The sequence below is a fragment of the Bombina bombina genome, chromosome 4 (assembly GCF_027579735.1).
Source record: "Bombina bombina isolate aBomBom1 chromosome 4, aBomBom1.pri, whole genome shotgun sequence".
Lineage (NCBI taxonomy): Eukaryota > Metazoa > Chordata > Amphibia > Anura > Bombinatoridae > Bombina > Bombina bombina.
In genome coordinates this window covers 970,625,016-970,639,627 of record NC_069502.1, presented here as the reverse complement: position 1 = coordinate 970,639,627, position 14,612 = coordinate 970,625,016, and the positions used below count along the sequence as shown (strand labels likewise).

Sequence of the window (14,612 nt, the reverse complement as noted above, 5' to 3'; positions counted from 1 at the left end):
CAGTCCAGGTCGAAGAACAAAAGAAGCCCCCTGAACTAAACGATGGTGATCTGTCCACCACGTCAGAGAGTGTCGTACAATCGGTTTTAAAGATATTAATTGAGATATCTTTGTGTAATCCCTACACCATTGGTTCAGCATACAGAGCTGAAGAGGTCGCATGTGAAAATGAGCAAAGGAGATCGCGTCCGATGCAGCAGTCATAAGACCTAAAATTTCCATGCATAAGGCTACCAAAGGGAATGATTGTGACTGAAGGTTTTGACAAGCTGATATCAATGTTAGACTTCTCTTGTCTGACAAAGACAGAGTCATAGACACTGAATCTACCTGGAAACCTAAAAAGGTTACCCTTGTCTGAGGAATCAATGAACTTTTTGGTAAATTGATCCTCCAACCATGATCTTGAAGAAACAACACAAGTCGATTCGTATGAGATTCTGTAAAATGTGAAGACTGAGCAAGTACCAAGATATCGTCCAAATAAGGAAATACCAATACCCTGTTCTCTGAATACAGACAGAAGGGCATCGAGAACCTTTGTAAAAATTCTTGGAGCTGATGCTAAGCCAAACGGTAGAGCCACAAAACTGGTAATGCTTGTCTAAAAAAGAGAATCTCAGAAACTAAAAGTGATCTGGATGAATCGGAATATGCAGATATGCATCCTGTAAATCTATTGTAGACATATAATGCCCTTGCTGAACAAAAGGCAGGATAGTCCTTACAGCTACCATCTTGAATGTTGGTATCCTTACATAACGATTCAAAATTGATAGATCCGGAACTGGTCTGAAGGAATTGACCTTCTTTGGTACAATGAAGAGATAGAATAAAACCCCAGCCCCTGTTCCAGAACTGGAACTGGCATAATTACTCCAGCCAACTCTAGATCTGAAACACATTTCAGAAATGCTTGAGCCTTTGCTGGGTTTACTGGGACACGGGAAAGAAAAAAATCTCTTTGCACTAACTTGAAGCCAATTCTGTACCCTTCTGAAACAATGTTCTGAAACCAGAGATTGTGAACGGAATTGATCCAAATTTCTTTGAAAAGAACGTAAACTGCCCCATACCAGCTGAGCTGGAATGAGGGCCGCACCTTCATGGGGACTTAGGAGCTGGCTTTGGGTTTCTATAAGGCTTGGATATATTCCAAAGTGAAGAAGGTTTCCAAACTGATACCGCTCCTGAGGATGAAGGATCAGGCTTTTGTTCCTTGTTGTGATGAAAGGAACGAAAACAATTATTAGACCTAAATTTACCTCAGATTTTTTATCCTGTGGTAAAAAAGTTCCCTTCCTTCCAGTAACAGTTGAGATAAAAGAATCCAACTGAGAACCGAATAATTTATTACCCTGGAAAGAAAGGGATAGCAAAGTTGACTTAGAAGACATATCAGCATTCCAAGTTTTAAGCCATAAAGCTCTTCTAGCTAAAATAGTTAGAGACATATACCTGACATCAATTCTAATGATATCAAAGATGGCATCACAAATAAAATAATTAGCATGTTATAGAATAATAATGCTATGAGAATTATGATCTGTTACTTGTTGCGCTAAAGCTTCTAACCAAAAAGTTGAAGCTGCAGCAACATCCGCTAAAAATATAGCAGGAGTAGAGACAGCCCCATTAACCTTAGGGATTTTGTCCCAAACTCTAATCTGTCAGATGGCACAGGATATAATTGCTTTAAACGTTTTAAAAGGAGTAAACCAAATTATTCCATTCTCTGGAAATTACTTCAGAAATAGCATCAGGGACAGGAAACACTTCTGGAATAACTACAGGAGATTTAAAAACCTTATTTAAACGTTTAGTTTTAGTATCAAGAGGACCAGAATCCTCTATTTCTAATGCAATTATTACTTCTTTAAATAAAGAACGAATAAATTCCATCTTGAACAAATACAAAGATTTATCAGCATCAACCTCTGAGACAGAAACCTCTGAACCAGAAGAACCATTATCAGTATCAGAATGATGATGTTCATTTAAAAATTCATCTGAAAAAAGAGAAGTTTTAAAAGACTTTTATGTATACTAGAAGGAGAAATAACAGACATAGCCTTCTTAATGGATTTAGAAACAAAATCTCTTATGTTATCAGGAACACTCTGAATATTAGATGTTGACGGAACAGCAACAGGTAATGTAACAGTACTAAAGGAAATTTTATCTGCATTAACAAGTTTGTCATAACATTTAATACAAACAACAGCTGAAGGAACAGATACCAAAAGTGATAAACTTAGCTTTGGTAGCTCCAGCACCGGGCAGCGATTTTCCTGAAGTATCTTCTGACTCAGTTGCAACGTGGAACATCTTGCGATATGTAATAGAAAAAACAACATATAAAGCAAAATTGATCAAATTCCTTAAATGACAGTTTCAGGAATGGGAAAAAAAATGCCAGTGAACAAGCTTCTAGCAACCAGAAGCAATAAATAATGAGACTTAAATAATGTGGAGACAAAAGTGACGCCCATATTTTTTTAGCGCCAAATAAGACGCCCACATTATTTGGCGCCTAAATGCTTTTGGCGCCAAAAATGACGCCACATCCGGAACGCCAACACTTTTGACGCAAAAGAACGTCAAAAATGACGCAACTACCGGCGACACGTATGACGCCGGAAACAGAAAACATTTTTGCGCCAAAAAAGTCTGCGCCAAGAATGACGCAATAAAATGAAGCATTTTCAGCCCCCGCGAGCCTAACAGCCCACAGGGAAAAAGTCAAAAAATTTTAAGGTAAGAAAAAATGATTGATTCAAATGCATTATCCCAAATATGAAACTGACTGTCTGAAAATAAGGAATGTTGAACATCCTGAGTCAAGGCAAATAAATGTTTGAATACATATATTTAGAACTTTATAAAAAAGTGCCCAACCATAGCTTAGAGTGTCACAGAAAATAAGACTTACTTACCCCAGGACACTCATCTACATGTTTGTAGAAAGCCAAACCAGTACTGAAACGAAAATCAGCAGAGGTAATGGTATATATATATATATAAGAGTATATCGTCGATCTAAAAAGGGAGGTAAGAGATGAATCTCTACGACCGATAACAGAGAACCTATGAAATAGACCCCGTAGAAGGAGATCATTTCATTCAAATAGGCAATACTCTCCTCACATCCCTCTGACATTCACTGCACGCTGAGAGGAAAACCGGGCTCCAACCTGCTGCGGAGCGCATATCAACGTAGAATCTAGCACAAACTTACTTCACCACCTCCATAGGAGGCAAAGTTTGTAAAACTGATTTGTGGGTGTGGTGAGGGGTGTATTTATAGGCATTTTAAGGTTTGGGAAACTTTGCCCCTCCTGGTAGGAATGTATATCCCATACGTCACTAGCTCATGGACTCTTGCTAATTACATGAAAGAAATATGCATTAACATGCATAGGGGTTCACGATTCAGGTATAATTTGGTGTCAGGTTAGCACACATGAAGAATTGCTAACTTCAATGTGTGTGTGATTGAAATATTAAATATAAAATAATAATAATTTTCAAAAATTATTATACATACTGTAAAAAATATTCTATGGATTATTTAGATTTTTTCTACATCATGTATAATAATTAAAAAAAAATAATTATTAATATTTTTTAATATTGTATATTTAATATTGTATATTTATAAATAGATGTTAGGTTGTGTTTCTTCTGCGCTCTCCATTGACTTCTATGGGGAGAATACGTTAACACGGTGGAGAAATTTGGTTACACTTTTTACTTTCAACTTATAATATGCATAATGTGCGCAAAAAGCTTCCGTCTAGCGAAGTTTACGCTCGAGCGGGAGCACTAAATAGCGCTTGGATGAAAAACTATGTACTAATTAAGTGCTTATGCAGATTTTTCCTGAGCCAAGGCCTCCCCTCCACTTGACACCATTACCCTTTGGTCTGCTGTTTCTCTTGTGAAAATGATTTCAGCCGCAGCTTTATTAAATCTTTTAAATTTCTAATCATATTAAAATATTTTTATATCTTTATTTTGCACTCAATTGTTCATACAGAAATACTATAGAAAGAAAATAAAATGTAGCAAACTTAATCAAAGACATAATTAAGTATTTTCCTTTATATAAATACCAACCTACCAAATAACAACTCTTTTTGTATATGCAAACCTCAAATAACCAAAAACATATAAAGCCACATTTAAAAATGCAGAAAAATTGCAAGAAGTTGCAGAGCGGAGCACAAGACCCCCACAGCAAGTGGAGCATATATCAAGAGGAGGCCTATCATATCTCAGAACTAATAAGCAGTCTAGTTTCCATCTCCCAGTTAGTTGCTCATTAAGTACATATTCAGTATTATGGAATGGAGATACAATTTTTAATCTAACATTTTTAGGAAGATTGTGTAGATACATTGTCCCACTTATCAATAATCTGTTCTACTTTCTTAACTACATCCATTTTTACATCTTCTTGTTCTATTAACAAGTGGAAATTAAGATGACTAGAAAACATAGGCTACGATGGCGTGTGGGGAAGTAATCTTTCTGTAAAAACAGCACATGTAAGGGAAACAGGGCTTTTACATATTTTACTCAACCAATACATTATTTAAAACCATAAATATATAGTCTTGGGGCAATCCCACACAAGATGTAGAAAATCTGGATTCTCCCTAGAACACTTGATGCATTTGTTTTCTGTTATCGATGTGGTAGGCTCTATGTAAGAATTATATTATGTGTTTCTTGTGAAGCTAAGGATAATGTAGCACATTTGAGGTGTAATATGCTGTCTTTTAAAGATGTGAGATTTGGATATCACCTGCAAATTTTCAACTAATAGGATTGATGATTTCTACACTTTTATGGTTTATCAGTAAGTCTGGGAGATTGAATGAACATCCTGTTGTGCCAAGTGACATAAATCAGGAGAGTTCTTAAGGATTTACTCAATATAGTGTAGACTTTGCATATAAGCAAAATAACTTTGATGTGGTATATCACACTTTTCCTGTTTCTCTTCAAATATAAAGATACACTTAGAAATATAATTTAACAGATGTCAAATATTAGTCACCCCCTAGAGTGCCACACTTGAAATACCTTTGTTGTCATCCCAGGCAGAAACAGGGCCGCCATCAGGGGGTGACAGGGGTGACTCCTGTCAGGGGCCCAATGAGCCAGGGGGGCCCCATGAGGCAAGAACTAAAAAAAAAAAAAAAAAATTTTTTTTTTTTTTTTTTAATTTTGTCAGCCACCAGTGGGTACTACAGCAGAGTGCTAATTGATCGTGGGAAATGTTATTACAAGTAGTAAAGTATTAGCATTTGAGAGGATTTCTTAGTGTGCACTAAACCACTATGCTCAGTGTGAGACAGACTTGGCACTTTGTACAGTGTGTGCCTGAGTCAGACGGCAGATCACTTTCATTTGAAGAGGAGGTAGGACTTACTTCTTTGTGCAATTTTGGATTGTAACTTCAGTGTGGTAGTATGGTGGGGCCAAGGGTCCATAAAAACATTTTTTTTTTAGCAGCATTGTATTTATGAATATTTGACAATGCTGTAGAAATTCTATATTTAAAACCATGCAGAAATGTTTCCTCCTCAATACACAAATGGTAGATGCCCTTTTGGCAGATATGCATTTTATATATATATATATATATATATATATATATATATATATATATATATATATATATATATATATATATATATATATATAATATATATATATATATAATTACATTCCAGTTTACTGCCCCTTTATGCAAGGACTTTCCAGATGCAAGGAGGCATTTTATCTAAGATTTTTACATCTGCATAACATTTTATACTCTCAGACTAAGATTGCTCAGTGTTTGAAATGAGACAGGTTAACTTAAAACTGTTCAGTTTACACTACAGCTGACTTTGTTTTGAAATACATACCAACAAGCCTAAATCCTGCATTTAACCAGATCTAATGGTATGAGTACCACAGCTTATGGTCCCACCAAGACCATATAGAGTACAGCATATTCAAAATCCATAAGTACAGCTGACAGATGGGAAAATTTGTACACTATATTTGAAGTGGTGCTCTTGGTTGGGGGAAATGGGAAAAAAACAAACAAACATATGTCAACCTTTTAAAGGTACTTTTCTTCATCTAGCCATCTACCCAGCTCATTAATGTACAATTTTGAATTCACATAATTATTTTTGTTTGCACATTTACAAATATGATTCTTTAAAAAGTGATCTCTTAATTTCTGCATTTTTTATCATGCATGTCACACACTTTTGATTTAGGGGATGCAAGGTGCATAAATGTTTCCTCCTGTGAGTGTTTCTGTGGGTGTATGTGTTTATGTCTTTGTGCTTTGGTTTGTGTCTCTATGTGTATGTATTTTTTATCTGTGGGTCTCTCTGTGAGGGTGGGTGTGTATGTCTTTGTGCATTTTCTGTGGATGTCTGTGAGGGTGTGTGCATATGTATTTGAGCTTTTTCTATGGGTGTTTCCGTGAGGGTGTTTGTATGTATGTATGTATGTATGTCTGTGTTTTCTGTGGATGTCTCAGTGAGGGTGCGTGTATGTATGTCTTTCTGTGTTTTTCATGTGGTTGTCTCTGTGTGTGTGTGTGTGTGTGTGTGTGTCTTTGTGTGTTTTCTGTGGGTGTCTCTGTGTGTTTTCTGAGGCTGTCTCTGTCGGCGTTTCCTTGGGTGTATGTGCAAGTTTGAGTTTGTGTGTGTGTGTCCATTGTCTGTTCCTTTTTAGGACATTTTGACCTTACTACTAATTATTCACATCTTTCTACAGACTTTGAGACTAACAAGACCTTTCCGGAAGTAACCACTCCACCATTTAACCTTTAAATTAGGCAGTTCAGGGCCCTTCCTTTCAGCCACTGCATGCTGTTGTCATAATTTAGTTGTCATCTTCCTTTACAAAAAGATAATCAGAACTCCATATTTTGTTTTCTAAATCTCCTTTTTTTACAAAACTGTAGTTTACCTCATTACTTGTCAGGTCAATGTAAACACGTGCTAAGTGTCTGTTTGGGTTTCTGTGTCTGAGTGTGTTTCTTTGCGTGTCTGCTAGAGTGTCTATATGTGAATCCTTATGTGTGAGTGTGTTTGTGTGTTTCAGTGTATGAGTGTGTCTGTATGTTACTACCTTTACAACATTTCTAAGTTTAAATAGACAATTAAGAATAAAGTGCATATACGTTTTAGTCACTTGGTCAAAAATTGCACATGTCAAAGGAGGGGGGGGGCCCTGATCAATGGTTGAGTCAGGGGCCCCAAAATTTCTAGTGGCGGCCCTGGGCAGAAATTCAGGGTTACCTCTGAACTGTAAAAATGTAGTTACCCTTTGTGGTAATTTCAATATTTTACAGAATCTGTTCCAAGGATGCAAAGGATCTTTATATAGAACACTAATCTATATAAAACATGGTTGAGGCAAACTACCAAATGGAGATTGTGGAAGGAAGGCCACAAGTAACGGCACTACCACCTCAGTGTAAAGGACTAAAATACTGTGTCCCCACTACCCAACCAACCACTAATTTGATAAGTGAGGCCCAGTTATACCATTGGATATCAGGTAGCTTTAATCCCCTTTGATCTAATGTGTTTCTGCCGTATAACATTTGCAAACAGCCTATGTAAAAGTGTAATATCTCTCTGCCTTATAAGCTAGGGTAGCATTTGAATTTTAGGAAGAACATTCATCTTTATAATTAAAAATATTTTTAATCACCAAAAAATATATTAAAGTTGTTTATTTGTACATCTGGACCTTCAGGACTGTTTACTAACTGGCTAATAAGCAAGACTCCCGCTTCTTTAATGGTTGACTGTGGCATGCCTCACAAACATAAAAAGAAAAGTCTTTTCCTCAGTATGTGATCATCCATTTTATAGAATAAAAAAATATAATATCCTTTAAAATTACTTCTTTTAGGATAAACTTTTGTGACCCTTAAAAGGATACTGAACCCAATTTTTTTCTTTCATGATTCAGATAGAGCATGCAATTTTAAGCACCTTTCTAATTTACTCGTATTATCAATTTTTCTTTGTTCTTTTTGTAACTTTATTTGAAAAAGCAGGCATGTAAGCTTTTACGCCGGCCCATTTTTAGTTCAGCACACTGGACAGCACTTGCTGATTGGTGGGTACATTTAGACACCAATCAACAAGCTGTACCCAGGTGCTGAATCAAAGATGGGCCGGCTCGTAAGCTTACATTCCTGCTTTTTCAAATAAAGATACCAAGAGAATGAAGAAAAATTGATAACAGGAGTAAGCTAGAAAGTTGCTTAAAATTGCATACTGTATCTGAATCAATTAATATACCTGCATAACACTATAATAATAACAATAACAATAAACACCAACTAATAGAAATATTGCCACAATACCTCTTTTGGAGTTTAATTTTTCCTTTGAATGAAGAACATCGTCAGGATGTGGCTTACATAGTCCATGAAAAGGCCCCAGGTCAAAACATTCCTGTAGTAGTTTAACATTCACTTCAGAACTCACACTCATGAAGCCTACAGCAATGCCATCCACCTGCAACAGAAACAATGGATTAACTTTATCAAGCTTATAACATTTATCAAAGTAAATATCTATAGTAACCCCTTGCCAAAAGGACCTTCGTACTACGTTACACAGTACTTTTTCCAGCTTACTGTGTTGACGCAGTATCTACATTCAACAGTCTTGTGCAGGTTGTGGTCCCAGCAGGAGAAGCAACTGAGGGGAAGGGCAGAAAGCCTCTGCCTTTATATGGGAGGAGTGGGATTGGATGATCAGTGGCGGGTGGGTGGCGATTGTAGGTGGTTGGGAGGGAGGTGCTGACCCTTACACTACAAAATTCAGTTTGGCAGGCGAGAGGGAGGGAGGTGGATCCCTACACTACAGAAAAAAACAGCAGTTAGGTGGGAGATGAGGAGGGATCCCTACACTATAGAAACAAAAACTATGGTGAGGTGAGGGTGAAGAGGAGGGTGGGGGTGGGAAGGATCCCTAAAATAAAGAGAAATTTGAAGGGGAAAAAAAATCTGTCCTGACTACATACTGGCAGACTGGCTGCAGGAACTTAACATGAAGTTGACCAGCGAGAGATAAGAGGGCTGTCTGGGAAGAAGGGTAATCCCCTCCCTTACAGCAACTATTAACTATATATAAATATTATGATTTATTAAATATATTAAAATAATAAACACCCAGCAATGCAAGGAGCCAATAGTAGTGGTTCACACCTGTGATCACTGCAATAGGCTATTGCAGTGATCACATGGGGCAAATAGAAAGAAAAATATCAATATAGTAATTATTCTTCCAGACAGGCAGAATCGTTACTGTATAGCAGAGGAGCTTTTTAAAAGGCAACTTTGTATTTTCAGCGGTAGACCTATAAATCTATCTATAGATCTGCTCATCTACCTATATTATATAAATATCAAACAAAAAGTTTTTTGAAAGCTTTTATTGTATTCCAGAAAAAGCCTTTTTGTTTTGATTTTTGCTTTCAAGTGGGACGCCTACTGATGCTGACGTAACATGACGTTTCCAGTCATCGGCCAGTAAATGGGCTACCCACTAGGAAAAGCATAAACATTTTTTTTGTAAAATGTAATTATAAATATTTGAGGACCTTTATTATAATTTCATTTCATTGTACTACTATATACAGGGGGGAGAGAGAATGCAGAAATCTGTACTGTATTATATCAGATTATGGCAGAAAAAGTTTTTAGTGTTCAGGCAGCATATCATTTTGTTAATTAATCAGATTCAGATATTGACCCCTCTGGATCTGAATACCAGCTTAACCCTACAGTGAATAAACTGACACTGAAGATGAGCCCCCTAATCCCCCCAAATAAGCAAAGACAAATTCTCAAGAAAGCACTTTTGTAAAGTCTGCTGTTATTAATATAAATGTCACTAATTTTACCACAGTAGATTTTTTTTTACCCCACCAGATTTAGGGCTAGATTACGAGTGGAGTGCTATTTATAGCTCCAGTGCTAACTGCTCTCGAATTTAGCTTTTGCGTAAAAAGTTTTCCCTCATGCGCTAACACAACACAAGGAAAAAGCTGAAGTTACAATATTGTGCACGCGTTAACATATTACTCTATAGATGTCAATGGAGCGTGAAAAGTGTGTGTGTGTGTGAGGAGGGGGGAACTAACACCCTACCCAATGCAAACCGGATCACATTTTCTCAAGTTTGTTAACCTGACATGAAAATTTGAATATTACTTATTCCAATATCCTTCACATATCAGAATATGTTCTATTTATTCATAAATACATCTATATATATATATATATATATATATATGCTGGTACTTTGGTAATATATATATATATATATATATCTGCTGGTACCTTGGTAATATATATATATATATATATATATATATATAGGAATATCTATTTAAAAATACAAAGAATGTATAATATTTACTGTAAATACACAGTTAAACACTTTATTAAATATGAATATTGCCTTAATATGTTTTTTCATGTTTTCAGCTACTTGACTGCAAAGGGCTCCAGTGCACTATGTCTATATATGTATACATTTGTACTTATGTGTTTATATGTGTAAATAGGTCTGTAAATACATATAAATACATAAATACATATGTACACTCTTATATACACACACACACACATATATATATATATATATATATATATATATATATATATATATATATACATATATATATATACATACATACATACATATACACATACATACATATATATATGTATGTAATTTCAATGTTAAAGCCCTTTGCATTTCATTTTTTTTTCTTTCTAACACCTGAGACCTCAACTTTTTGAGACCTTATAAAAATTTTATGCAATTTAAAAAAAAAATAAAAAAAAATTATGGTGGTGTTATGAATGTAACTGCACTGTTAAATTTATTTTTGATGTTTTGTGCAAATTTTTATTCATGCCTAACAGTTAACCAGAGCTCTGAAGTTGCACTCCAATCAATACCTTGGGGTCGATTTATGAAGGTGAGGTGGCAGACAGCAATCAGCCCGATCGAATACGATCGGGTTGATTGACACCCCCTGCTAGCGGCCAATTGGCCGCAAATCTGCAGGGGGCGGTATTGCACCAGCAGTTCACAAGAACTGCTGGTGCAAAGATAAATGCCAACAGCGTATGCTGTCTGCATTTATCAATGTGCGGCGGACGTGATACGCTACATCGTATCATGTCCGTCCGCACAATAATAAATTGACCCCTTAGTATTGTCTACTTTAAATATATATATAGTTTTGGGAGTCAATTTTGAGAATTTGGGCATTTCTGCTATACCAAATGAGAGTTACCCCATGGCATCATTTAGAACATGATATACATAGCTTAAGATAAAGACCTTAAGAAGTATTTTAATATATATATGTTTGGTCTTAGCTGAATCAGAGGATGCCAATAAAAACATTTTGGGATTCTATCTACAGACAGAAAGCTACAGGTTTTGGGGAATGGGATAATTAATATTTGTATTTATTTTATTTATATATTTTTTTGTAATTTTACACTTATGTCTTAATTCTGTGAATAAATAGTTAGCTGTAACTGACATCCAGTGAAAGCTCTTTTTATGCAATACAGGTACAAAATCTCCAAATCAGGAATTACAAAATCCAGTTTCATTCATTTCATTAATATATATATATTTAAATATAATTAACAAAAATATTATATTTCCCCTTCTGTATTTCTGTAAGTCCCAATCTTCTCTGCCTGTGTCTTTGGTTTGATTTTTTGTGTTGTAAAATGCAAATAATAGTCTATATTTATTTAAAACAACATTTATTACCTTTTTGATTACAGTAATGTACTATCTTTCTGAGGGTACTATGTAGAAAAATGTATTAAAAATTATAAAAAAACTACCTTTAGGTTGCATTTATTATGACATGTAAATATTGCCTAAATTGTAGAAGATGCTGTTTACATTTGGTCCCATCCCGTCTCCAAACTCTCCAATTTTACACATGCAAATATTCCAAAATCCGAACAATTCAAAAACCCTAACTGTTTTCCAGTCCCAAGCAGTTTGGACAAAGGGTTTTCTACCTGTATGTATATATAAATATATATATATATATATATATATATATATATATATATATATATATATATATATATATATATATATATATATATATATATATATAAATACAAAAAACTAGCACTCACTGGAATTTTTTGTGATCAAATTTTACTTGAAAAAAAGTGACGTTTCAAGGACAATATATCCCCTTCGAGTCACATGACACCGGGGAGGAAAAATGACTAATTGGGCCCAATTTGGTAATTTTCACTTAGGGGTGTACTCACGTCTGTTGCCAATGGTTTAAATATTAATGGCTGTGTGTTGAGTTATTTTGAGGGGTGAGCAAATTTACACTGTTATATAGGTTGTACACTCACTACTTTACATTGTAGCAAAGTGTAATTTCTTCAGTGTTGTCACATGACAAGATATAATAAAATATTTAAAAAAATGTGAGGGCTGTACTCACTTTTGTGAGATACTATATATATATATATATATATATATATATATATATATATATATATACATATACACACACACATACATACATACACACACAGTATATATATATATATATATATATATATATATATATATATATATATAACACATAGAAACACCCAGCACTCACCAGCTAGCTCACAGCTAAGATAAAATCACAACTGGAAAGGTTAGTCACCGCATCTGGCCAAATGGAAAAGCTCAGGCACCACGTCAAGGTCCTTTCCTTTGCCTGAGTCCCTAACACAGGCACACCATCATGCGAGCTCACAAAGCTAAACAAACTGAGAACAAAGAAGGGGTGCACAGGTGGCTGTAATCACCCATAGGAAATACAAAACATGGAAGGGAACTGCACTCCAAGACCGGATCAGGTACACATCCTGTGACTCAGTAACATCCAGCCCTGGCTGCTAAATAGCACTCCAAAAAAGCTGTGATATCACCAGAGCCACAGGCAGTTAACCCCAGTCTGGAATGGGTGCAAGAACCAAGGGAGATTACAAATAAAAAGTAATACAACACATAGAAACACCCAGCACTCACCAGCTAGCTCACAGCTAAGATAAAATCACAACTGGAAAGGTTAGTCACCGCATCTGGCCAAATGGGAAAGCTCCAAGAGTGCAGTTCCCTTCCATGTTTTGTATTTTCTATGGGTGATTACAGCCACCTGTGCACCCTTTCTTTGTTCTCAGTTTGTTTAGCTTTGTGAGCTTGCATGATGGTGTGCCTGTGTTAGGGACTCAGGCAAAGGAAAGGACCTTGACGTGGTGCCTGAGCTTTCCCATTTGGCCAGATGCGGTGACTAACCTTTCCAGTTGTGATTTTATCTTAGCTGTGAGCTAGCTGGTGAGTGCTGGGTGTTTCTATGTGTTGTATTACTTTTTATTTGTAATCTCCCTTGGTTCTTGCACCCATTCCGGACTGGGGTTAACTGCCTGTGGCTCTGGTGATATCACAGCTTTTTTGGAGTGCTATTTAGCACCCAGGGCTGGATGTTACTGAGTCACAGGATGTGTACCTGATCCGGTCTTGGAGTGCAGTTCCCTTCCATGTTTTGTATTTTCTATGGGTGATTACAGCCACCTGTGCACCCCTTCTTTGTTCTCAGTTTGTTTAGCTTTGTGAGCTCGCATGATGGTGTGCCTGTGTTAGGGACTCAGGCAAAGGAAAGGACCTTGACGTGGTGCCTGAGCTTTCCCATTTGGCCAGATGCGGTGACTAACCTTTCCAGTTGTGATTTTATCTTAGCTGTGAGCTAGCTGGTGAGTGCCGGGTGTTTCTATGTGTTGTATTACTTTTTATTTGTAATCTCCCTTGGTTCTTGCACCCATTCCGGACTGGGGTTAACTGCCTGTGGCTCTGGTGATATCACAGCTTTTTTGTAGTGCTATTTAGCACCCAGGGCTGGATATTACTGAGTCACAGGATGTGTACCTGATCCGGTCTTGGAGTGCAGTTCCCTTCCATGTTTTGTATTTTCTATGGGTGATTACAGCCACCTGTGCACCCCTTCTTTGTTCTCAGTTTGTTTAGCTTTGTGAGCTCGCATGATGGTGTGCCTGTGTTAGGGACTCAGGCAAAGGAAAGGACCTTGACGTGGTGCCTGAGCTTTCCCATTTGGCCAGATGCGGTGACTAACCTTTCCAGTTGTGATTTTATCTTAGCTGTGAGCTAGCTGGTGAGTGCTGGGTGTTTCTATGTGTTGTATTACTTTTTATTTGTAATCTCCCTTGGTTCTTGCACCCATTCCAGACTGGGGTTAACTGCCTGTGGCTCTGGTGATATCACAGCTTTTTTGGAGTGCTATTTAGCACCCAGGGCTGGATGTTACTGAGTCACAGGATGTGTACCTGATCCGGTCTTGGAGTTCAGTTCCCTTCCATGTTTTGTATTTTCTATGGGTGATTACAGCCACCTGTGCACCCCTTCTTTGTTCTCAGTTTGTTTAGCTTTGTGAGCTCGCATGATGGTGTGCCTGTGTTAGGGACTCAGGCAAAGGAAAGAACCTTGACG

The 14,612-nt window shown here is 36.6% G+C and overlaps 1 protein-coding gene across 1 annotated transcript in view; it reads right to left on the bottom strand.

Annotated features, from left to right (window-relative positions):
- The window catches only part of CFAP61 (cilia and flagella associated protein 61), an 854,500-nt gene that overhangs the window by 745,452 nt on the left and 94,436 nt on the right, over window positions 1-14,612 (bottom strand). Inside the window, exon 7 of the mRNA XM_053712009.1 lies at window positions 8,402-8,555. Within this exon, the coding sequence (XP_053567984.1) occupies window positions 8,402-8,555 (154 nt within the window). The remainder of the gene's footprint in view (window positions 1-8,401; window positions 8,556-14,612) is intronic.